We start from the raw sequence: 27,789 nt of genomic DNA, 5'->3' as shown, positions 1-27,789 counted from the left end.
TTGTTCGTTGCAATCCGGGACTGCAAGCTGGGGTTTGTTTTGGTTGGATCGGGGAGAGCAGCATATGTGCCTCCTGATGAGAGACTAATAAGTTTCGAAACCGGTAGGGGTGCTTGCAGCACTCTCTGATTGGACTAGAATATGGTTCGGCTGTGTTTTCGTTTTGCAACGAAATTAAAAATGGTTATTCATTTTTGTTCCCAAAAAATTCATATTCTACGGATCAAAATAAATTAAAAAAAACTTGGGTACGTCCATCTGAATAAAGGAGGCCGTTGTACCCCGTCTGGCGACAGGACTAATAGTAGAATGTGTCTATTACATTTCTCCATGTATCTCTAGAAATTAATATGGATTCATACACAACTCCTTGCCTTAGCTCTGCAACACTTGATTATTTAATTTTATAAATTATATTTTTCGGGTATCCCCAATAAAAATGATCTCTATAATTTAAATCGGGCCAACGAGAAGGCCATATCTACCAAATATACAAATCAGTAATATCGTGGAAGAAATTACAAAATGGAAATGGCACTGGGCCGGTCACATATGACGATAACAGGTGGAGACGGAGAATCCTAGAGTGGAGACCAAGGATGACGACAAGAAGTATGGGCCTACCTCAGTAGAGATGGGTAAAAGGCATAATAGCAGTGGTAGATAGTGGATTGGATTGGCGAAAGATAAAAAAAGATGGAAGAAATTGGGAGAGACCTACATTCATGGGTGGATAGAAAATGGTTGATGAAGAGAAGAAGAGAATCAACTCCAGATTTTGCTCTAATTATAAATTATATATTGGTCATCAAATCTGTACCATAATATTGAAATGCATTGTTTTATCACATCCACCTCTGTCTCCTCCAGTATTCTCTTCTTGTTTTATCAGTTATTAATAATCAGCCGATTAATTAATAAGTCCTGGACCAAACTATTAAAACATCATTTTTTGCAACAATTATGCTTTAGCGGTGGTACAACCATTCCAACGCTTTTTAATTTTTCGAGAGAGCTTTGTAAAACGGTTTATCTTTGCCTTCAAAATAGTCCCCACGGAGCATTTTTTAGATCGAAAAAATCTGGAAGACAGATCTGCAATTCAAAGCCCAATTCCTACATTTTTGCTACAGATTTCATCGAATTGTGACACGGTGCATTATTTTGGCGAAACAACAATTTCTTTTAAAAAATGAGGCCCTTGGAGGTTTTAGTCTTCAAACTCTCCAATAAACCTCCAACATAGTATGCTTGTCGCTGTATAGTATTTGCATAGTAGTACTTGCATAGTAGTCGCTGTTGTTTGTTTCAACATGTTTCAAATAATCAATGACAATAATTACTTGTGGGTCCTAAACTATAGAAGACATAACCTTTTTGGGGATACGTTGGGTCTTTGGTCGTTTTGGTCGGCTTTCTTTAGGTCTATGCACTAGAGTGAACTGGTGGATCCGTATTTCGTGGAGTTGTGATATACCGATGCAAAAACTCCGACTTAATCCGATTAAACATGGCCAAATGGCCCCTAAATTCATCAATTCATTGTTAGTTTTGCTCTGGTGTAAGAAAACATGATATCCATTTGAAAAACAGCTTCCCCATAGCCAAATAATGATCATGTATGATAGTCAAAATACTACTATTTGATAACAGAGTATCAGCTATCCCTTGCAACTTCACCTTGCTGTTTCCATAATCATTTTCAGAATTTTGTTCTGTTTTCGGGAATGACTGCATCATCTGGCCTTTCGGAGCCACTCAACATAATTGGTGTCGGTACGACCGTGGTTCAAATGCTACAAACTATCGTCTAATGGTTCAAATGAAAAGTTCATTAGAGTCCGACGTATTAAATATATTCCATTCGCCACAATTCCTTCTTCCGTTTCTTCATTTATTTTAAGTAATCAAATGTAGTGAGGAAATACTGAATAATCCGGATTATAAATCGCACCCCTGTCGAACTTCTCTCTGTATATTACTATCGCCAATAGTCCAGAGAAATAAGATTTTTCTCGTGACACATCCCCTCCAGGCCGAAACCAAAATTTTTGAGTGGTATCGACATCTCTATTAATATCCTATATGTTTCCTGCAGCCGATTTTGATGATATACATAGTTATAAACAAATGAAGATCAAAAAAGGTAAATTTTCTCTTTTTTCGTTGCAGACCACATTCTATTATAGGTCTGGATCCCGCGTATGAAAAAAAAGTTGAATAATAGCAAGCTGAAAATTTGTTAATAGCTTAAGGGTGTCTAGTGGGACAAACTTTGATATATGGGAACACTGGAACAGGGGAAGTTTTAATTGTGGAACAGGTTAAAAATTTGGAACGGTCAGACCACGAAAACGGCACATGTATTTTGTCCGACAGAACAAACTTAAACTCTCCGAACAGAGATTAAACTCTCATGCAAAAATCAGACTGCTATTTATCACCAAATGGGCGTTTTAATGAGTGGAACATGTAGAATATGTCAAATGGCAGGAATTCTGACAGGTGATAAATAGCAGTCTGATTTTTGCATGAGAGTTTAATCTCTGTTCGGAGAGTTTAAGTCTATTATGTCGGACAAAATAAATGTGCCGTTTTCGTGGTCTGACCGTTCCAAATTTTTAACCTGTTCCACAAATAAAACTGCCCCTGTTTCAATGTTCCCATATATCAAAGTTTATCCGATTAGACACCCTTAAGCTATTAACAAATTTTCAGCTTGCTATTAATCAACTTTTTTTTCATACGCGGGATCCAGACCTATTACTAAAAAGTGAAGCATTCTAAACAAATTTGAGAATTAGAAACTCATAATAGACCGGACAGTATCGTCGCCCCCGCTAGCGAAATTATTCCGATTCGATTTTTTTGCAAAAACTTACTCAAAAAGATGTCCTTATAACATATCCACAGGGTGCCGGGCGGTGCCGTGGTCGAAAAATTGTTTAAAACATTTTTTTTAAACAAATTCACAAAAATAATTTTTTCATTTCGAACAAATTTTTTTTAGATAAATTGGCTTATATTGAGCAAAAAACTTCTCTTGTCATTTTTTTCTAAAATTTATTGTTGTCGAGTTAGATGCGATTAAAAATTTGAAAAATGCGAAAATGGCCATTTTCAAGGCTTAATAACTCGAATAAACATTATTATTATGAAATTCAAAAAGTCACCAAATCAAGTTTCAAATCCCTTCTTCAAGGTTCTGAAGAGATTTTTGTCATTATTTTATTAGAAAGCTGTTATTTTTAATTATTAACAATTAGCGCTATAGTCCAGGATGCGTCGTCGCCCCCGTTAGTGAAATTATTCCGATTCCATTTTTTTGCAGAAACTCAAAACGAGGTCCTTATAACATATCCACAGGGTGCCGGGCGGTGCCGTGGTCGAAAAATTGTTTAAACAATTTTTTTAAACACATACACAAAAATATTTTTTTTATTGCGAACGATTTTTTTTAGATAATTTGGGTTATTCTGAGCAAAAAAGGCCTCTGTTGATTTTTCTCTAAAATTGATTGTTGTCGAGTTATATGGCCATTTTCGCATTTTTCGAATTATAAATCGCGTATAATTCGACAACAATCAATTTTAGAAAAAAATCACAAGAGACATTTTTTGCTCAGAATGTCCCAAATTATCTAAAAAAAATTTGTTTGAAGTGAAAAAACTATTTTTGTAAATTTGTTTAAAAAAAATTGTTTAAACAATTTTTCGACCACGTCACCGCCCGGCACCCTGTGGATATGTTATAAGGACCTCGTTTTGAGTAAGTTTCTGCAAAAAAATGGAATCGGAATAATTTCACTAACGGGGGCGACGATAAATCCTGGACGATAGTGCTAATTGTTCATAATTAAAAATAACATCTTTCTAATAAAATAATGACAAAAATCTCTTCAGGACCTTGAAGAAGGGATTTGAAACTTGATTCGGTGACTTTTTTAATTTCATAATAATAATGTTTAATCGAGTTATTAAGCCTTGAAAATGGCTATTTTCGCATTTTTCAAATTTTTAATCGCATATAACTCGACAACAATTAATTTTAGAGAAAAATGAAAAGAGACCTTTTTTACTTAGAATAAGCCAATTTATCTAAAAAAATTTTGTTCGAAATGAAAAAATTATTTTTGTGAATTTGTTTAAAAAAAATTGTTTAAACAATTTTTCGACCACGGCACCGCCCGGCACCCTGTGGATATGTTATAAGGACCTCTTTTTGAGTAAGTTTGTGCAAAAAAATCAAATCGGAATAATTTCACTAGCGGGAGCGACGATACTGCCCGGTCTATAAGCCATATAAAAACTTCAATATGGCGTTCGCTGAATATGTCTATCCTTATCTGTTGCTTAGAAAATTGCAAAATAAGTCATAAATTTTGAGATTTTATAAATGTTAATGAGGGGGTTGTGTCACCAACAGGTTATTTTTTCCTTATTTCTCTGAACTAAAAACACACGGCGTAAAATTAACTGGGAAATGTTTGGTTTAATTTTCCGTTTGATTCGCTTGGAAGTAAATAATCGATAAGTAAACATCCGCCTATTATTATACCTCAAACTTTTGCTTCGCGGCCACATTCGTTTGTGACGCCAGTTAAAACACGAATTTAAAACCCTTTCAAACATACAAACTCTAAATTGCAATTTCCGTAAAGCCGCCGCGAGAAAACATCGTTTCAAACAACTCAGAAAACTACTTCTTTTCAAACCGCAAACCAATTACACCAATATCCAATCTAGAGAGCAACGAATTCCACATTTTCGATCGAGCCGAACGAGATAAAATGAAAAGAAACGATTCGGGAATCGAAAAGTTTGTAGATAATAGTGCAAAATTGTAACGTTACCTACGTGCTATAGGAAAAAGTTATGTTGTTATGTAATTTAATAAATTAACTCCGAGAGAGGCATCTGAAATAGTACGGGATCCGAATAAAGGTCGATCTGTACCCATTTTCTTGCCGAATGAAACGTTTTTTTTATTGAATTTCATACATGAAGGGTGTAAAAACAAAGGCGGCAATCTCCACTTTTTCTTGTTTTGAGTTAGGTACGCCATCTGTTGCGTTTTTTTATTATCTGTTAGATAAAACTATTTTTAAGAACCAAAAGCGGTTTTAAGTGTATACAAATCGCAGTGAAAAATTCATATTGGGGTAAAAAGCGGCAATCTCCATAGCTGAGTGCGTACCAAACACGTCAATCTCCGCTGCGGCCAATAAGAGCCACGTAGTGCTCGCATGTGATCAACTGTGGATGTCGTGAACTCTGTAGAAACCTGTGAATATATACCCGAACTTACGGATATTTTAGTTTAAGTGATATGCGTATTAATTGCTTTTACATACACTCAATGAAAAAGGTACGTAATATCAATAAAAATGTTAATTCAGACAACAAACGCAATACTTAAAATTTGTCCAATTCTTGGTTTTATTGGGACAACAAAACGATGTTCATCAATTCATTATTTTCGTTCGTTGAGCCAATGTATGTATTACGTTTATTGAATGGATGAACATTCATTATGTATACCATAATATCACTTTATTGGTATTACAAACTCTGTTCACTGAGTCAACGAACACTATTTATTGATATTACGAACTCTGTTCACTGAGTCAATGAACAATATTTATTGAAACAACAACGTCGTTAATTGACCGACGAAGACTATTCGTTGTGTCAATAACAGCGTTATTTTTCCTAACGTATTTCGTTTATTTCTACAATTATTTCTGTTTATTGTTACAATTAATTCCGTTCATTCCCACAATAAATAAGGTTTTTTTTACAAGCAATTCTATTCATTCTTACAATCAGTTTCGTTCATTCCTACTATGAACGTATTTTATATTAATAATTACTGAATGCAATAGCCCAATGTATAATATTAATTGATTAATAATAATTTTTTAAATCCGCCTTTTTTGTCCTTAACCTAAAGGACTTTACACTGTGTGATTTTTCATATGATTTCACTTATACAGTGTACGGGAATAAGTGTTACACTCCCCCCACACCCTTATTAACTTATTTATTTTTAGCACATAAGCAAAACGCTCGGACAGGTCGATTTTTAAAATAATCAAAGTATATTATAACATCAATGTTTCGAACTTTACACGATCCCTCTTCAGGTGACAGGCGCGGCGTAACTTTGATTTTTTTTAATGGAAAAGTACGTCATGTGACAGCTTATTTAAAAGCGTTTGAAATAGTGATTCCAAAAATGTATAACACTTTAATCCTTTTTGAGAGCGCAGGTGCAAAATTTCGATCGAATTCTTTTTAAACGGATTCATTTTTTTTGGAATTCTGAGAAAACTAATAAGTATTTTTGAAAAATTTAAACGCAGAATAAAATATTACATTATTACCGAGGGCAGAAAGTCCCTTAGAATAAACAAAAAGTTTCTGTTGAATGGTATGCCTATTTGAAATTAAAAATCATACTAAATTTTCTCTTTTTCACCCCTGTGACTTATTAAAATAATCATTATAGAGGTTCTCAGGGACTTCAGACCCTCGATAATTCAGTAATATTTTATTTTGCATTTAGATTGTCAAAAATAATAATTAGTTTTCTCAGGATTCGAAAAAATTAATACATTTAAAAAGAATTCGACCAAAATTTTACGATAATAGACACACAAAAACTTCCTTCTACTACGAACTACACTTGAAAACGAAATGCAATTATTATTCGACACTTCGGTAACACAGAGAAGCTAGGAGTATCACGATAAGGAAAAGCCGTTAACTTTCAAATGGTCAAGCAAAATATTTATTGTCTCAACAACTACGATTATTGTCACAATAAACGCATTGATTGTGGGTATTAAATGCAGTAGTAGATTGATTAATGCATTCGTTGTCGCAGCAATCAATTTACATATATTCAATAATCATATATTACTCTATATTAATAACATTTGTACCTTGTTTTAATGAAATCTGTACGTTGTCACGATAAACCAAGGTAATTGCTTGTCATCTACGAAATCAAGAACGTGAGTTGCTGCCAGAATTAACAGTATTTATTAAATATACGAAACTAAGTTATTGGCGGAATAAATTGAGTGTTATAGGTTAATATACTCTAGTTATTCTCACAATTATTATTCAATCATTGTGACAATAACCAAATACATTCGTCAATGTCTAAAAGTTCGTTGAAACAACAAATTAAATTGTTGTGACAACGAAATACTATTCAGTAATCACTGTTAATCAATATTACGAACTAAATTTTTTTGAGTGTATTATATTATTTTCTTCTTCTTGCAGTACCGTCTCCTATCGGAGGTTGGCTACCATCACAGCAATTTTATCTTTGTTGGCGGCAGCTCTGAACAATTGTATTGAAGTGCACCCGTACCACTCCCTTAAATTTCGCAACCAGGAAATCCTCCTACGTCCCACATTTATCTTTCCCGAGTTTTTTTCTTGGATTAAGAGCCTTAGTAGGGAGTACTTTTCCCTTTTCATTATGTGGCCTAGATATTCTAGTTTTCTCGTTTTTATTGTTTTTATGACTTCCCATTCCTTCCCCATTTTCAGCAAAGCATCTTGATTTGTTACTCTATCTGTCCACGGTATTTTAGACATTCTCCACATTCTCTGGTCTGGTCATTAGTATCAGTGAACCAAACCTCTAAATTATATTATTGTTCAACATCAAAATATATTTTTTTTACTAAGTAACCGGCACAATGATGTTTTATTAGTTTCAAAACTGGCAATATTCTTATAGATCATTTTCATATCCGTCAATCTCCAAGCATTGCAAACAAAAACGGCAATCTCCAAAAAAAAAAAATATAAAAAAAAACAAAGAAATAATTTCTTAATCCCCTCTTTCTGGACATCCGATCACAAACCAAATTTTAAATGATTATTTATCAGTTTTATTGTTTTAATTTCATTTTGTTAGTATCTACAGTTTTTCGCGGTTTCCCAAAAGTATGGAAATGAGAGATTGCCGACTTTGATTTTACACCTCTCACATAGACAAATATTTCTAGCATGAATTGCCTATCATAATCATCTCATAGCTATCCTTAAGGGGGGGGGGGCGTAGGGGTTGAAATCAATATTTCAAGCAAATTTTTTTTTGAAAGTATGGTAATATTATTTTATTTTTAAATTAAATAGGCCTATTCAGTACAATTCATAGATTATTCAGGAAAAAATTCAAGGAAAAATATTGAAAAATAAGCCAAAGTCGGCAAATTTTTGAAGACACCTCCAAATATAATGAATTTTGCGGTGGACATCAGAACTCATCATTGGCTCATGGTAATAAAAAATTCAAAAAGATTTTATTAGCTTATGAGCTTCTCGAGGTAACGCTGTCGAGTTTTTTAGGTTTATCGAATTTTGACTTTTTGATATCACTCAGAAATCAAAACAACGATTTTTTTTTGCAAAAAAGGGCAAAAATCAACAAATTTATTATTAAATGAAGTAAAAGACAGACGTACTCTCAATCATTTAATTGTGTACTTCCGACGACCGGTTTCGCTCTCTATAGGTTGCAGAGCATCATCAGGTCAACGGTAACAAGTCACTAAATGCTACAAATAAAAAACCAGAGTTAGAACAATGTCTGGTTATAAAAGATGCTAAAGATCCATAAGATCAAGCCAATGTTGAACAACATACATAAAAATAAGTTAAGCTGCAACTTAAGCAGAAACATCATGTTAAGGAATACTGAGGTTATAGCTCCTTGTATCCGAATGTAAGTACGACACGTTATAATTGCATGATTTTTGACAGTATACATCTGTATGTGTTTGTTGGCTTGGGGACGTTTGTTACCGCCCCCGTTTTTTACATGCATATGCATTTGTCTGCTGTTTTTTACTATTTTTATGTATGTTGTTCAACATTGGCTTGATCTTATGGATCTTTAGCATCTTTTATAACCAGACATTGTTCTAACTCTGGTTTTTTATTTGCAGCATTTAGTGACTTGTTACCATTGACCTGATGATGCTCTGCAACCTATAGAGAGCGAAACCGGTCGTCGGAAGTACACAACTAAATGATTGCGAGTACGTCTGTCTTTTACTTCATTTAAAATGAACTCTCACATGCAACCCATTCAATATTTAAATTTATTATTGTTAAACAAAAAATAAGCATAAAACAAAAAATATCTCGACAGCGATACCCCAATGAGTGTCTGAAGAAAACATATACACAATTCCAGGTGAGTTGGCCAAGTAGTTTTTGAGTTACAATGTCTACAGCATTTAAAAAATGCAGTTTTAAGAAAAACGCGTTTAAAGTACTGTCAACTTTTATTTTCAATTTCTTTTTTGTCTGTCAAATCGTAAAGTGATGAACGCCGGAATATGTTTTTAAATCGCGAAGTAATTTACAACAGCTGTTCTCTTTTTCTTTTGTAAATTAATCCGCGATTCAAAAATATATTCCGGTGTGCATCATTTTACGATTTGACAAACAAGAAAAATTGAAAATAAACCCTCACAATACTTTAAACGCTTTTTTCTCAAAACTTTATTAAAACGTTATTTTCAAAGGCTCTATACATTTTTATAAAACGTTATTTTCAAAGGCTCTATACATTGTAACTCAAAAACTACTTGACCGACCCACCTGGAATTTTGTATATATTTTCTTTAGACATTCTTTGAGGTAGTTATGTGAAGATATTGTTTTGTTTTATGCTTATTTTTTGTTTAACAATGATAAATATGTTGATTTTCAACCTTTTTTGCAAAAAAATTCGTTGGTTTGACTTCTGAGTGATATCAATACGTCAAAAGTCGATAAAACTAAAATAACTTGGCAGCGTTACATCTAACGACTCATAAGATAATAAAATCTTTTTGAATTTTTTGTTTACCATGATCCAATGATGAGTTCTGACGTCCACCGCAAAATTCATTATATTTTGAGGTATCTTCAAAAATTTGCCACCGTTGGCTTATTTTTCAATATTTTTGCTTGAATTTTTTCTTGAACAATCTATGAATTGTACTGAATATGCCTATTTAATTTAAAAATAAAATAATTCTACCATACTTTCAAAAAAATATGCTTGAAATATTTATTTCAACCCCTACGGCCTCCCTTAAGGATAGCTATGACACGATTTTGATAAGCAACCCATGCTAGAAATATTTGTCTATGTATGAAATTTAACTAAAAAAATGTTTCATCATTAAGCAGATGGGTACAGGTCGACCTATATTCGGATTTTATAGGTCTGGATCTCGCGTATGAAAAAAAGTTGATTTATAGCAAGCTGAAAATTTGTTAATAGCTTAAGGGTGTTTAGTCGGACAAAATTTGATATATAGGAACACTGGAATAGGGGAAGTTTTAATTGTGGAACAGGTTAAAAATTTGGAACGGTCAGATAACGAAAACGTCACATGTATTTTGTCCGACAGAACTTCCAATTGATTTGTTACCCTTTCATTAAACTCTCTTGCAAAAATCAGGCTGCCAAATGCACTTATCACCAAATGGGAATTATAATAAGTGAAACACGTAAAATATGTCAAATGACAGGAATTATGACAGGTGATAAATAGCAGTCTGATTTTTGCATGAGAGTTTAAAGAAAGGGTAACAAATCAATTGGAAGTTCTGTCCGTTCCAAATTTTTAACCTGTTCCACAATTAAAACTTCCCCTGTTCCAGTGTTCCCATATATCAAAGTTTGTCCGACTAGGCACCCTTAAGACTATGGGTACATAATTCGCAAATATTTTACGGCTATCCCTACCTTTTCTGTCTTTACATGGCAAATTACGTGTATTAAAATTCACACTGGTATGGATATGTACATATTACTAGAATGTCATTCTACTTGGCAATGTCATAACTAGCTTAAAGAGATGGCTTTTGAATGTTCTTGGATAACTGTTATTTTTTGTATAATTGCAAATTATTAATTCAGTTAATAAATGTGATAATTTTTTCACTAGCTATGTATTCAGTGATTGTAATAATATGTACCTACAACAAAAACTAATACTCAATCGAGAAAAGAGCAACAGTGTTAAAGTGATTTTTTTAATAATATATTGTTACTATGGAACGCTTACAATTTTGAACATCTTTAAAAAAAAATACTTGGATCACATAATATATCTTAATGTATTCTCTGCTTCTATCTTCCATAAATAATACGCAATAAATAACTTTTTATAAAGTTCATCTCTTAAATCAATTATTTATCAAATACACTATATATCAATATTATTTAATCAACAACTAAAAATATTCCCGATTCATGTCAAATAATTATTTAAAATTGTCACTGATTGTCAGTGTCTGACTGACAATATTCTATTCGACTAAGTGTGTTGTATGACAAAGATAGATTTGGAAAATATTACCACGGACATTGTGCTCATTTTTTTCAAATCCTGAAAAAACCAATAAATATTTTTGAAAAATCTAAACGCAGAATGAAAGACTAAATTATTTCCGAGGGCCGAAAGTCCCTTAGAATAAACAAAAAGTTTATTTTGAATGATATATTTGAAATTAAAAATAACACTACATTTTCTCTAAGTTTTTCACCCCTGTAACTTATTAAAATAAACATTATAGAAGTTCTCAGGAACTTTCGGCCCTTGCTAATAACGTAATCTTTCATTCTGCGCTTAAATTTTTTAAAAATACTTATTAGTTTTCTCAGGATTCGAAAAAAATGAATCCCCATTTGAATAGCATTGCAGCTGAAAAAACGTACCGATCCTCTTAAGCTATTAACAAATTTTCAGCTTGCTATTAATCAACTTTTTTTTCAGACGCGGGATCCAGACCTATTAGTCTTCAATAGGAGAACTCCAAAATCAGTTGAGAACATTATAAACAGTAAATTCTTTTTCCACTATGCTTACGAGAAGAGGAAAAATAGAGTCTCAGACTTAATAAAAAAAGTTAATTTATTAAAAGAGTCCATAAAACGTGTAATTACTTACATAAGGTTCAATTAGGTCACTGCGATGGGGCACGAAGTAGTTGTGGTCTTCCATATCCTTCCTCTTTTGCACCCGAATAAAATGTTCAGTGGAGCTGAGATTTTTCCTGGCACAGGCACTCGCTAAAAATTCTTCCACCGACATGGACTCCCGAACATAAATCGTCGCCATGCTGGAATCTGGCATTGAAACTTTTACAGTTTTCTCGTTCTCGTCTCGGGAATTGATCTGCAAATCAAAAACACCAAAATAAGAGCACTACAATAGAATTTTTAATTACGAATTTAAAACAGTTGTGTTTTTATAATAACATAGATTTAAGTGTTTCGTTAACTGGAGCATTGACACAATCTGGCTCATAACAAAATACAGGATGGGCCATAATTCTTACATATACCAAAAATATTTATATATTGTTACATACATTGCCATATTTCAATACTTCTTTCTTATTCTTTGAAGAAGAAGTCATAGTTAATTTCCATAAAAATGTTTTTCATATCAAGTTTAAAATTAAATATTATTATTTGAATGCAAGAGCAATGCTTTCAAAATGAGCAAAATTGAGTAACTAATAAGGTACACTCAGAGAAAAATAATTATTCACGAGAAATAATTTTAATTTCGACAACCAAAACATACGTTAGCATTTTCAATGGTGTGGAGAGAACCGACGGATTATACTTGACTGTTACTTTTGCTTAAAAATCATCATCATCATCATCATCATCAACCCGTACTCGTCCACTGCTGGGCATAGGTCTCCCTCAGCTTTTTCCATCTTTCTCTGTTTTGTGTGGCTTGCATCCAGTTGCCGACAATACGCTTCAGATCGTCAGCCCATCTGGTTGGTGGTCGTCCTCTGCTCTGTAGTGCTTTTTTTCGTGGCCCCCACTCGACAATACGTTTTGTCCATCGGTTGTCTGACAATCTGGCGACGTGTCCTGCCCAGTTCTACTTTAGCCACGCCATTATTTCGACAGCGTCCGTTGTTTTTGTTCTACGACGTATTTCTTCGTTTGGGATTCGGTCGCTCAGGGAGACACCCAACATCTGGCGCTCCATAGCCCTCTGAGTTATGCGAATCTTATTTACTACCTTTTTTGTGAGTGTTAATGTTTCCGCTCCATTAGTGAGTACAGGCAATACACACCGGTTAAAGATTTTCCTTTTCAGGCATTTGGGTAAGTCCGATTTAAATACATAGCTCAGTTTACCAAACGCTGCCCGGGCTAATCATATGCGACGTGGGAGCTCGCATGTCTGGTTATCTCTTCCCAACCGAATTTCATGTCCCAAGTACTTATAAGGTGCAGTCTGCTCAATATATATTCCATCAACAACAATATTACGATTTAGCACCAGATTAGTCATTATTTGTGTCTTCTTAATATTAATCTTTAGTCCGACCTCTAAGGAAGCGTGATATAACTTGTTCAATATAATTATTGCATCATCCATACGATCGGCTATAAGGACGATGTCATCTGCGATTCTCTCTTCTTGCCGTACTCCTCGCTGCATATAGAATTTTTTAGTTTGTTGATCAGAGATTCTTACCTAGCCGTTGCATTGTGGTAGATATATTTTATCATGTTAGTGTAGCGATGGTCCATTCGGCATTCTGTCAATGCTTTAAGATTTTCTGCTGGTTTATGGTTTTGAACGCTTTCTGGTAGTCCACTAATATCAGTGCCAATGGTTTGTTGTATTCCTCTGACTTCTCTATCAAGTTTTTTATTACCAGTATGTGGTCGTTAGTGCTATATCCGGATCTAAACCCAGCTTGTTCTCTAGGTTGATAGGAGTCTAACTTAGCCTCAAGTCTTTTTTTGATAATTTGTGTGAAAAGTTTATATATGTGTGATAGCAGACTGACAAGACGGTAGTTTTTTAGATCTGTTATGTCACCTTTCTTGTGCAATAAAACAATGACTGCATTGTTCCAATGAGAAGAGGTTTTTCCTTGGTAAATGCATTCGGTGAAAAGTTTGGTCAAAACCTGGATAATTTTATTTACATCTTGTTTGATTGCCTCGATCACTACTCCGTCATCGCCAGGGGATTTATTATTTTTCATTTCTGAAAGTGTCTTTTTAACTTCGTATGGTGTTACTTTTGGCATTAATTCTGATCCCTGATTTGTGATTTTGGGCAGGGGCTGATCTTGCCTTGCGTTGGTGCTCTCATACATTTCGCGATAAAATAATTCGACAACTTTAAGGATTTCGGCTCTATTTTTGTTCTTTCTAAGTTGACATTTAATTGTATCCTTGCTCGGATTAATCTGTGGTCGCTTCCTATCGAAAATTTGTTAAGTACTCCAACATCGTTAATTATTTCTTTTCTATTTGTTATGATAAAATCTAGCTCATTTTTGACACTGCCATCTGGGCTTATCCATGTCCATTTACGCTGAGGCTTTTTATCGAAAAAAGAGTTCATCGTGGATAAATTTTCCTGGTGTAAGAAGTTGAGCAGTCTTTGCCCTCGTTCATTTCTTTCGCCGTACCCATAGTTGTCCATTGCTACTTCTGCAACATCTTGTTTAAAGTCCATTTTCGCATTAAAGTCGCCCATAATTATTGTGTAATATGCTGGTGAAGTATGTAATGCTGTTTGTATAGGTCATCATAAGATTTTTCAATTTCTTCATCCGAGTGGCTAGTCGTTGGAGCATATGTCTGGATTATCTTAAGGATATATCTTGCATTTAGTTTAAAGATGAGGTACACAGTTCTGGGACTTATGCTATTAATTTTAGTTATATTTTGGGCGTGCTTTTTATGCATAATGTGTGTTTCACCATTTGAAGTGTTTTCTTCTCTTTTAAAATGAAATAAGTGTCCCGATTTAAGAGTAATTTGGGCTTCTCCTCTTCGTCTGATTTCGCTGAGGCCAATGATGTCCCATTTTTTTGTTTTCAGCTCTTCCTCCAGCTCCATCATCTTCTAGTCCGATATAAGAGTTCTAACATTGTATGAGGTGACATGCATTTGTTTCTTTGTTGTAGCCTGATCTTTTCCGGGGATTCTCAGCACCTTCTGCTCCAACCCTTTTCCACCCGCTACCTAGGCTGGGGGTGCTGGAGCCGCCGGAGACTGAGGGCCGTTCAGTAGTTTCGTCTTTCATGGAAATTTGCCTTTGTAGTTTTCAGCCATTAAAACTCCGCGCTTGGCTAGTGCGTGCTGGCGAGTTGGTTAGGATGTGGAGGGAGTAAAGGGTGAAGATGGGAATGCTTTGGGTTTGGACATGGTTTTTCCGGTAAAGAGATGCTATGGAAATCCATGAGCTCACGTAGGGCAGGTGTGCCATTCCTGAAGTAGATCTATTCCTTGCCGGGATCGCAGAGAAATATCTACCCGCTACCGTCTGTTGCTTACAAATACAACGGGCATAATGGGCAAAAAAAGTCAAAACATTAAATTGTCAATTCGACTTGTGACGTATAATCAAGAACTACCAATATCGCCTTCTCCAACATCTATATATTAGTGGCCGTACAAATCCTGAACCAGATCAAGAACAAAATGATGATATGATGCCAGTTTTGAGATAACCACTGATCCACATTCATTAACTCAAGAGGGCCGTAATAATTTGGTTCGTAATTTAAATTTATCTAAAAATCAAGCGCAACTGCTGATGTCAAGTCTTAAACGTTGGAACTTACTCGACGAAGGTACTAAAATATGTTACTTTAGAAACAGGCAAGAGAAAATATTTTTTCTTCCAAGGAGAATTAGAATTTCGTAATGCTATTTCGGGATTATGAGAATTCACCAGATAAGTGGCGTTTATTTATAGACTCATCCAAAGTTATCCTTAAGGCTGTTTTATTGCATAACCAGTTCCCTTCAGATCCCTTAGTTGATTTTGTAAATATAAAAGAGACATTGGTAATAAATATGAAACTGATTTTACAAAATATCCAATATGATAGATACAGATGGAACTTATGTGGAGATCTTAAAGCAATTACTATGTTATTTGGCTTGCAGGCTGGACATACAAAGTTTTGCTGTTTTGTTTGTAAATGGCATAGCCAAGATCGCAAAAGCCATGATACAAAGAAATCATGGCCTAAACAGAAATCCCTGGAACCTGTTAAGAAAATTGTTAAAAACACGCCTTTGGTTGATTCTAAAAAGGTATACTTGCCACTATTGCATATTAAAAAATAATGAAAAACTTTATCAAAGCTATGGACAGGAATGCACAAGATTTTTATACTTAAAAGAAAGATTTCCTAGACTAAGTGACGCGAAAAGTAAAAAAAGGGGAATTTTGCAGGTAAATAAGCATGAGATTTGATAAAAGACACCAATTTCGAAAGCAGACTTAATTACTTAGAAAAAGAGCATGGTCCTGTTTAAAAAATGTAGCTTAATACTTATTGGTCAACTATAAAGACAATAACTACAAGAAATAAGTCAACAATCTACTAAAAGTCTAACGTAGCTTTAACTTCATTTTCTTGATTTTCACTCGGACTTTTTCTCACAAGATATTTCAAGTATAAAAAAACGACATCAAGGAAAATTGGGACCCAGAATGCTGGCTGCTGCTAGTGGACACTTAAAAGAGATGTGCTAGAAGCAAAATACTTAATAAAACCTCCATATCTCCAAAAGACACCAAATATCGATCAAGGATGTCACCTACGAGAAAAGGAGATAGATTCCGTCAAAAAGACCTTCTATAGACTTCTATATAAGCAGCATCCATGTAGCGAATATCTTCGACAGACAAGAATTTTTCTTCGTTCCCCTATCTACCAATATCTAATTTAGAGGCTCCAAGTTAGTTGTCAATATTTTAAGGTAGAAAACTATTAGTTGAACTTTTAAAGCACTTTATCGTGCTTATAGAATGGCACATTAAGGTATTGCGGGTCGGGAGATGCCCCTGAGTAAGAGAAGTTTGTGCCTTTGTTCACTTTGTTGTATTTATCCCATGCCAACTCAAAATTGCCAGTAAACGAAAGAAAAAGTAGAAGAATAAGATAGTGTAATGGTCGACAGTTGCCCCTGAGAGAAAAAAGTTTGTGTTTTTGTTGTATTTGTCCCATGTCAACTCAAAATTTCTACTAAACCAAAGAAAAAAAAGAAGATTGTGTATTGATAGGCAGTTGTCCCTAGCGTGAAAAGCTTTTACCGTATTATGTTTGTCGCATACTAACCAAAATTGTCAGTTAACTAAAGAAAAAGAAGAAGAAACCGATTGTAAAATGTACTAACTCCAAATTGTAAGTGAATAATGGATTCCCGTATTCCGCGACGATGAGCTGGCCAAATACTCAAGTAGGTGGAGGCCAATAAACTACAGAAGAAGAAGAATTGCACATTATAATTCAAATTGATAAATTTCATAAATTGATAAATTTCATTAATTTTGGAAATTGAATTCTTAAAAATTGTTTCTTCTAAATTCTTAAAATATAAATCTCTTTTTCTTAGCGGTATTGATTCTCTTTTATGCTTATATAACTATAAACGTTTCAAAACAACATCACAAACTCGTAAAATAAACGTAATCATATCTTTTTTAACTCAGGGCTTCATTCAATAGGTAGGTTTCACCTTAATGATATTTCAGTTAATCTGTTGACAAAACATCCACACAACGTTTTGCCCCAACAGAGATCAAAACAGCAAATTTCTGTTATTTCAACTAAATCTCATTGTGTGTTACGACATTGAAAACACATTAGGGTGAGCGCGAGTGTCATTAGCTATATTGCGGGTAAAAGCTTTTTTTTGCGGAGTCGATGTTAATATTTTATTATACGGTTTTATACAAATGAGGAAACAATATTGTGTTTAGAAAAATTAGTTTAAAAATTTATCGAGTAAATTTATATGCGGAAATTTAAAAAACTTTTAACGGAAAATGAGATTTTCTTTATTTTTTGGAATTGGAGAAAAACGAATATGTATATGGTTTTTATATAAATGTGTTCCGTAGAAGCTTAATATGTAATATATTAAGGTTTTTGAACTACTTACAATAATAATAGTGCAAACACCAAAAGATTCACATTTATGCAAAAAATCCTCAAATTGTGTTGCCTTTAGAAAAAAATGTGATGTTTCCATTAAATTACAATATTATATATAAGTGTCGTTACATTCTAAATGCAAACTATTGCTTGGTATGCCACTCCATCTATGAATAACAATACATATAGACATAGTGCAGTCACTGAAGGTTTTCACCTCCGATTTCGTTGAACCTCCATCGATTTTCATGAAAATTGGTGAGTAGTTAGAGTATACTTCAAGGAACAAAGGTGATATGATGCCAACTTGCGCTTTTACCCTGGGGGTGGATGCCACCACTTCTTGGAGGTAAAAAATATTTTATTAAAAATAATACCATAGATTGATACAGGGATAAATTCTAAGCAAAATTTGTAATATAAAGTTAATAATATAAATCAATACTATTTAAGCTATTATAGATAAAAAAAATTTATTTTTTCGCTAAAATATGCATGTTTTAAAGCTGTTTTTCACGTATAAGTCAAAAACTATGAGCTTTTACAAAAAAGTTAATATTACCAAAATTGAAGATAATAAAAAATTAAAATCACTCCTTACTGAAAAAACTAAACTAATGTTAACTACAAGTGAGTTAGGGGTAACTGAATGTATATTTTTTTCCACGATTACTAAAATCTAAGTACATATTCAAGCTTAAATAACGGGAAAACGATGCATTTTATAAAATATACCTGCTAAGCACTTATCAAAGTACTTCAAAATACCTATCAAATGAGCTCCAGATACGTTAATAGCATCAAAATTAAACAAGTTAAACAAGTCAAAATTAAACAAAAGGAACCCTTTCGAATTTTTTAGAAAAAAGTGAAAAATAAAACATACGCAATTTCCACAAAAATTAAAATTCGTAGTAGTCTTTAAAAAATTTCTTTATATTAGTATAAGTAATGATTTCAACAAGTTTGACCCGTTTACAATGCATATATTTGAAATAAGATATAATTTAAAAAAAATCAGTATTTTTAAAATTATCGTAATTTTCATTTTCTTTTGATAATAAGTACAAAAATACTCAATATACGTAAAAAATGATATTTAACCAAATTTTAGTTTTTTCTATACCAAATACATTACCATTACTATTAGTAGGGATCATAAAATCACAAAGACTGAGATGGTTGGGACATATCCAAAGGATGCCAAGCACGAGACTTCCCAAAAGAATACTACGGGAAAAAGAGGAGGAAAGAAGAAGAAAGGTAGACCGAAGACCAGATGGAAGAAAGATGTTGAAAAAGACATAGAAGAACTGAAAATCACAAATTGGAAAAATAAAGCAGCAAATAGGAGAGATTGGAAAGAAATAGTAAACCAAGCCATGGGCCTTCTAGGCCTGGAGAGCTAAACTATATATATATATATATATATTTCTGTAGGGTAAAAATAACCGAGATAGAAACGTTTAAAGCTTAAATTTTGCTGCGAGAACCATGTAACCGGAGCGTTTAACCTTTTATTTTTTAAAACAGTAAGGGGTTTAAAAGATTAATTTCAACGTGGTTTAATAGCCCTCGGAATTAACTTTCAAATAGTTTTAATAACCTTCAAATAGTTTTAAGGTGAACCTGATATCGTAATATTGACGGAGGTATTAAAAAAAAAACAATAATATTTTTTGGAAAAATTTTTAAAAGATAAATTTTGAAAAAATTTTGGAGCATAAATTTTAATGCTATCAACTTGATCGAGGGCTTCTTTGATAGATATTTCTAAGTATTTTGCCAAATGTTTAATAGGTTTATGCTATAAAATGGATCATTTTCCGTTATTTAAGCTTGAATACTTAGATTTGGGTACTCGGCGAAAAAAATACACATTCAATTACCTATAACTCACTCTTAGTTAACACTAAAGGGTTTTTCTAATAAGGAATTTATTTCATTTTTTATTAGCTTTAATTTTGGTAATAATAACTTTTTTGTTTTGAGTTATTTATGAAAAATTGGTTAAAAACATGCATTTTTCTCACGAAAAATTAAAGTCTTTGATCTTTAATAACTCAAAAAGTTTTAATTTATTTTATAAACTTTAGAAAATAAATTTTGCTTAAAATTTATCTCTTTATCGAATTGTGGAGTTATTTTTAATAAAATAATTTTCACCCACGGGAAGGGGTGGCATCTACCCCCAGGGTAAAAGCGCAAGTTGGCACCATGTCACATTTTTATTCCTTGAAATATCCTCTAACCACTCACCAATTTTCATGCAAATCGATGGAGGTTCAACAAAATCGGAGGTAATATCTCATATTCACCTCCAATGACTGCACTAACAGTACATAAATAACAATACATAGAAAAATCGCAGAAAAAAGAAACCTCCGCAAACAGAAGTAAGAATGTCCAAGGAATCACCCCAACATCTCTTACGATTACAAGCAAAGCAGCCTCGTTCATTTTGTGTGCCTCATAAATGGGATTAAATAAAAAACGTTCTCCAAGAAATTGATTATTTCCTAATTTCTCATATTTCCATACAATAAAATCCCATATAATTTTAATATATTCTTCTTTTCATGAGCATTTTTCAGTGCGTCACAAATGATAGGAAAAAAGGTAAATCCGTGATAATATACATTTATAACATTTATTCTAACATGACATTTTAGTTAAATCTGACAGTTTTCACATTTTATTTGCAATTTGGCATAAAAACAAATCAATCGTGTTTATTGCATTTATGAAATGGTATTTTATTTGATTTGTATCGTCCTATAAATTGTAAAGATTATATTCGTAGATATATTATATAATTCGTAAATAATTTTTTTTTCGATTATAGCGCCATTTATCGATAACTAGAATAAATGTTATAAATGTCTGTATTCACAGACGTGCCTTTTTTCTGTCACATACAATTTAATGCGTTAGAAAGAAATCGAAAAACTGTGACGCACTGAAAGATGTCTATGAGAAAAAGAATACCATCTTTTATTAGAATATTCTTGATATTCTCGAATTTTACCCAATTGTTCTTAATAAAAAATAAAAACGGCCCTCAAGATCGTCGTCAAGCTTAACAAAAGTATTCACGAACAATCTAACTTAATTCCACTTGGCTTCTCTTTAACCCTTTTGTAATTATTGTCTTAAAACGTTTAAATGCTCTGTAATCGTTCCAAGGCTATAACTTGTCGAAATTTATACAATTTAATTCGAAGAGGTGATTCCGCAAAACTTGTATATTGGTCTCAAAGGAAACTGTCGCGGCGAAGATTTGCTTTTGTTCCAAGAGTAATGTACCAACTAAAAACTTTTCAGTATTCTCAAGACAACTTTTTATTGATGAACGACAATCATTGTCAATAGAGCCCTTTGTTTAAAACAGAAGCGACTATATTTGTATGCCTTTTTGTTGGAAGTAAGAGCAACCTTTTTCTTTTGGTCTGCAAATTTGTATTAGATTTTTTACAAACTATTAAACATCTTGAAACATCTTGAATCTAACCTAAATCAATAGTATAGTATATGGCTTAACACCCCATGTGGGGTTTCGCCGCTTTCGCTTTCTAGATCCATTTTACGGGGTGGATCAGTCCCCATGATCATTGTATTTGTTCACTAATATGTCTCCATTTCTTCCGGTCTATTGCCCTCTCTTTCCATTTTGTAATTCCTGCTCCTCTTAGGTCCTCCTCTACTTCAGTTAACCATTTCGATCTGGGTCGACCACGTCTCCTTTTTCCTCCTGGTTGCCACAATATCATAGCTTTTGATACTGATTCTGGTCCTTGTCTCCATATGTGACCTAGCCATTTGGTTCTTTGTACTTTTATTTTCTTTACTATATCTTCACCATTTAATTCTTCTAAAATTTCTTTATTCGTTCTCCTTCTATAGTCTTGTTCTTCGATTCTCACTGGACCCAGTATTGTCCTTATTATCTTTCGTTCATTTATCCTTAATTTCTCTTCTTCTTTTTTTGTCATAGTCATGGTTTCTGCTGCATACATCGTTATTGGTCTTATTATTGTTTTATATATATTCATTTTTGTTTGTTTGGTCAATATTTTACTCTTTAGTAGTTTTCTATTTGCTTGGAATACCCGGTTTGTCGCAGTTATTCTTTCTTCGATCTCCGTTTTTCTTTCCCCTTTGTTATTTATCATAACGCCCAGGTATTTAAATTTCTGTACTTCCTCGAATTTTTTATTTCCTATCCTTATCTCTCTGTTTTGTTCTGCTTTTCCGAGTCTCATTAATTTTGTTTTCTTTTCATTAATTCTTAGTCCCATCTTCTTTCCCTCTTCTTCTATCTCCATTAATAATTTTTTCATGATTTTTCGTGTTTTTGTTACTATCGCTATATCATCTGCATAGGCGATTAGTTGGTAACCTGATGCTCTTAGGTTTCCCTTATGGATCTTTCTTAACACAAAATCTACTGTCAGGTTAAATAGTGTTGCTGACAGTGAGTCACCTTGTCTCACTCCTTTATTTATTTCGAATTCTTCTGTTTCCCCTTTTTGTGTTAGGATACTTATTTTTGATTTATTCATAGACATTTTTATTAGGTTTCTTAGTTTTTTACTTACTCCTTGATACTTTAGGGCTTTCATTATTTTCTTTCTCTTTATTGAGTCAAAGGCTTGTTCAAAGTCTATAAATAATATTTCTATTTCATGTTGATGTTCGTGTGCTTTTTCCATGATTTGTTTAATGGTATGTATTGCATCTGTTGTTGATCTGCCTTTTACGAAACCGCATTGGTATTGTCCTATGATATTTTTTGTTTCATCTGTTAACCTTTTTTGTATTATTGACGATAATATTTTATAGGCAACGTTTAATAGTGTAATACCTCTGTAGTTCTTACACTCATGCTGGTCGCCTTTTTTATGGATCGTTATAATCTGTCCAATTTCCCACTCGTTCGGCATTGTTTCCTCTTTCCATATTTTCTTAATCAATTCATGTATTTTTTCATGCAATATGTCTCCTCCGTATTTTATTAGTTCTAGATTTATTCCGTCCTTCCCAGGTGCCTTTCCATTATTCCCTTTCGTTATAATGTTTTTTACTTCTTCTAATGTTGGTTCCTGTGTGTTCGTTTCTTCTTCGTCCACGTCTTCTATTTCATCATTTATAACTGGTTCAATTGGTAATTCTTTAAAGTGACTTGTCCATATTTCTTTATACTCTTTCTCTTCCTCGACAATTTTACCTTGTTTGTTTTTTATTCCTTTTAATTTACCTTTGAATGTTCTATTGTTTTCTTTTATTTTATTATAGAATTTTTTTGAATTTCTGTTGTATTTTTCGTTCTCTATTTCCTGAATCTTTAGATCTATCCATTGTCGTTTTTGTTTTCTGTTAATTTTTTTGCCCTCATTTCTCAGTAATTCGTAGTTTTCTCTGTCTTCTGCCGTGTTCGTTCTTATCCATTTTAATCTCGCTTCCACTTTTTTTTTCATAATTTTTTGACATTCGATGTTGTACCATTCTTTTTTCTTCTCCTTCCTCTTTTTGCCAATTGTTTTTTCTGCTGCTTCCTGTATGGCGTCTTTTATGCAGCTCCACTCCCGTTTCACGTCGACACATTCTTGATTGTCATCGATTCTTAGATATTTTTCCAGTTCTTCCTGATATCTCCTTCTTACTTGCTCCTCTTTTAGTTCTTCAATGTCCCATTTCGTTTGTTTGCTTTTATTTTTACTCCTGCATGTTTTTTGTTTTATTTTTGCTGTTACCATGAAATGATCTGAGTCAGCACAGGCTCCTCTGTAGGATCTTACGTCCTTAATTGAAGATTGTCTCCGCCTGTTTATCAAAATATGGTCTATCTGAGATTTAGTTTGCAGATTTGGTGATATCCATGTTATTTTATGTTTGTTAGGATGCGGGAACTTTGTACTGCTTATGACCATGTCTGTTCTTGTTGCTAGGTTGCATAATCGTTGTCCATTGTCATTTGTCCTTTCATGTATTGTGTATCTTCCTGCTACAATTTCTGTGTATTGTTCTTTTCCTATTTGGGCATTGAAGTCTCCCAGTACCATGATCGTGTCTTCTTTGGGTATCTTTTCTATTTCTTCCTCTATATCATCGTACCATTTTTCTTTTTCTTCTCTGTTCGCATTTTCTGTAGGCGCATATACGTTTAGTAGTGACAAATTGCTTGGCTTTGCTTCTATGCGCAAGTATGCAAGTCTGTTACTTATCGGTCTAAATTGTAGTATTTTTTGCCTTACATCTCCGAGTATCATAAATGCTACTCCGTATTGCCCTTGTCTTTCGCTCCCTGAGTATTTGAGGCTGAGGTTTTTGTTTTCTAATTCGCCGCTTCCTTTCCATCTGGTCTCTTGTATGGCAGCTACGTTTATACCGTATCTTTTCAGTTCTCCTGCTATCTCTTCCATTTTTCCTGCAGTTAACATTGTTCTTACGTTCCAGGTGCATATTTTCATTATTTTCTGTTTTCTTTTTTGTTTCTTTTTGTTTTGATTTTTAATACTATTCCTAAAATTATTATTCCCACCACCAATCATATTACTATTATAATAATTAATATTTATTTTCCTATTTCTAAACTTATCACTACTTAATTCTATACATTTTTTGTTAGTGTCCTGTTCACTTGCAATATCTTCTCTCCCTGTTCCTCGGATGGTCCCTACGTCGTTTCTTCCGTGTGACTGTGTTAGTTTTTTGGAGTCGCTATTTCCATTACCTTTTCTTCTTTCTGGTTCCATCTCCATTCCCTTCCGTCTACTGTAATTTTATTATATCCCATTTTTACTATTTTCCCTTTTTCTCTCATCTCTCTGCTTATATCTCTTAAGGCTTTCGCTTTCTGTTGCTCTCTTTTTGTGAGGTCTTCTGTAATCCATATTTTCTTATGCTTTACTTCTTTTAGCTTGCTTTTATTTCGTAGTATGGCTACTTTTTCTTCTTCATTTCCTAATTCGACTAGGCAGGTTTCTGTGCCAATTTTTTGTGCTCTCTTGATATCGGTCTTAATTCCTAGATGGTTTTCTAGCATGTTTGTCATTTCTTGTTTTAGAGCTATTGGATCTTCACTGTCTATAATTAATCCGCTTATGATTAGGTTATTTTTTCTTTTTTCCTTGTCTAGCCTTTCCATTGATCGTTTAAGATCAGATAGATCCTCTGTTATCTTTTTGTTTTCTGCTTTGAGCATTTTATTCTCTTGTTTTAACTCTTTCCTCTCCTTTGCCCATTCATTCTTCATATTTTCTATTTCTTGTTTTATGTTTTTTATTTCTTCGTTGTTTTGTTTTAATTCTTCTTTAACCTCCCTTATGTTATTTCTAATCTCCTCATTTTCTTCCTTCAATTCCGTTTTCAGTTCTTTTATTTGTGTTTTGATATCCTCGTTCATTTCTTTTAACATTTTCTTTATTTCTTCCATTTCTTGTTTTTCTTGCTCTTCTTTGTTGTCCTTTGGTGGTGTTCTTGTCGTTGATTTGCTTCTTTTAAAGACTTCCTCCTCGTCGAATGAGTTTTCGTGTTCCGGTTTATCTCTTCTGTTGCTCATTCGTTTAAGCTATGTTTGTCGTTGTTAATTAAATTTTAACTTTTAGCAGGATAAGTTCTTCCGCTGTGTTTGCTAGATATAGATCAGGCGTCCCGCACACCGCAATCCTGAGCCTACTCAATCCAACCCACGACCGATGCACGAGCTAACCTTATCTACATCAACAATCTACCTCTTTTATCCTTTATTCAATTAACTAGTCTTAATTGCCTATACTTTATAAAATAATTTAATTATTTCAAATTTTATAATTTCTGCTTATTTTTTCCAAGCCGACTCTGTTTCTTTCAGGCTATTATAATCAGGTTTTGAAACCAATATCAACTTTTCCTTATCTTTAACCTAATTAGCAGAAATTTACTGATAACGATATGGCAATGTAATTTTTATTTATTTGCAGATTTTAAGTTTTGAAAAAGCATGCAACGACTTACGTTTAGCTCTGCCTTTACTCCCACTGCACTACTGCACTTTAACTTTACTATTATGATAATTTACTTCTAAAATTATTTTTGTTAACACTACTAAAATTGAATTTTGCTAGGAGCTAGTTTCACTGCGTGTTTACTCTTTCCTTATCAGGACCGGACCCCCAACCTAAATCAATAGGCCAATTAAAAAAAAAACAATAATAATCTATAAGAAACAATATAGTGCAGTCACTGAAGGTTTTTACCTCGTAGAACCTACATCGATTTTTATGAAATTTGGTAAGTAGTTAGAGGATACCTCAAGGAATAAAGGTGACATGATGCCAACTTGCGCTTTTATACTGGGGGTGGATGCCACCCCATATAGTGGGTGAAAATTATTTTATTAAAAATAATACCAAAAATGGATAAAGGGTTAAATTCTAAGCAAAATTTGTTATATAAAGTTATTAACATAAATCAATAAATTTTGAATTATTAAAGATCAACGATTTTATTTTTTCGTTAACAAGTGCATGTTCTAAAGCGGGTTTTCACGTATAACTCAAAAACTATAAGCTTTTACAAAAAAGTTGTAATTACCAAAATTGAAGATAATAAAAAATTTAATACACTTCTCATTTAAAGAACTACAATAATGTTAATTCAAAGTGAGTTATGGGTAATTGAAGGTATATTTTTTTCGATGAGTATGCAAATCTAAGTATTCAAGCTTAAATAACGGGAAAACGATGCATTTTATAAAATATACCTATTTAACACTACTTGTCAAAGTACTGCGGAATACCTATCAAATAAACTCCAGAAGAAGTTAATAGCGTCAAAATTAAGCAAGTTATGATGAAAATAAGAGAACCCTTTCGAATTTTTTAGAAACAAATAAAAAATGAAATATATGCCATTTCCAGAAAAATTTAAATTTATAGTAATCCTTACAATAATTTCTTTATATTAGCATAAGTAATGTTTTCAACATTTTTTACCGGTTTAGAATGCATATTATTTAAAAAAAGATATAATTTAAAAAAATCAGAATTTTTAAAGTTATCGTAATTTTAAATTTTATTTTGATAATAACTCCAAAAATACTCAATATACGTAAAAAATGATATACAACCAAATTTTTGTTTTTCTGTATCAAATATTTTACCTTGCTTACTATTTATGTAGGTTAAAAAATAACCGAGATAGAAACGTTTAAAGGTTAAATTTTGCTGCGAGAACCATGTAACCGGGGCCATTTATTCTTTTACTTTTAAAAATGTAAGAGGTTTAAAAAAAGTTTAACGCCGTTTAATAGTTCTTGGAATTGTCTTTCAAATGGTTTTTAGGAAAACCTGATACCGTAAAAATTAACGGAGTTATTAAAAAAAGACAATAACATTTTTTGGAAAAAATTTTTAAAGATAAATTTTGAAAAAATTTTGTAGAATAAATTTTAATGCTATTAACTTGGTCTGGGGCTCATTTGATAAATCTTTCTAAGTACTTTGACAAATGTTTAATAAGCTTATGTTATAAAATGCATAATTTTCCCGTTATCTAAGCTTGAATACTTAGATTTGTGTACTCGCCGAAAAGAATATACATTCGATTACCTATAACTCACTTTTAGTTAACATTAATAGGTTTTTCTAGCAAGGAATTTATCTCATTTTTTATTAGCTTCAATTTTGGTAAGAATAACTTTTTTGAAAAACTTATAGTTTTTGAATTATTTATGAAAAATCGGTTAAAAACATGCATTTTTCTCACGAAAAATTAAACTTTTTGATCTTTAATAACTCAAAAAATTTTAATTTAATTTAATAACTTT

General features: G+C 32.8%; 1 protein-coding gene across 2 annotated transcripts in view; it reads right to left on the bottom strand.

The window, feature by feature from the left end:
- Window positions 1-27,789, bottom strand: part of LOC114326465 (protein still life, isoforms C/SIF type 2) — a 684,303-nt gene that overhangs the window by 185,527 nt on the left and 470,987 nt on the right. For both annotated transcript variants that reach the window (XM_050656785.1, XM_028274852.2), the window contains one exon: window positions 11,981-12,208. In XM_050656785.1, coding sequence (XP_050512742.1) covers window positions 11,981-12,208 — 228 coding nt within the window. The remainder of the gene's footprint in view (window positions 1-11,980; window positions 12,209-27,789) is intronic.

The sequence above is a fragment of the Diabrotica virgifera genome, chromosome 7 (genome assembly GCF_917563875.1).
Source record: "Diabrotica virgifera virgifera chromosome 7, PGI_DIABVI_V3a".
NCBI lineage: Eukaryota > Metazoa > Arthropoda > Insecta > Coleoptera > Chrysomelidae > Diabrotica > Diabrotica virgifera.
The sequence above is the reverse complement of the archived record's forward strand: the minus strand, read 5'-3'. Positions and strand labels throughout refer to the sequence as shown.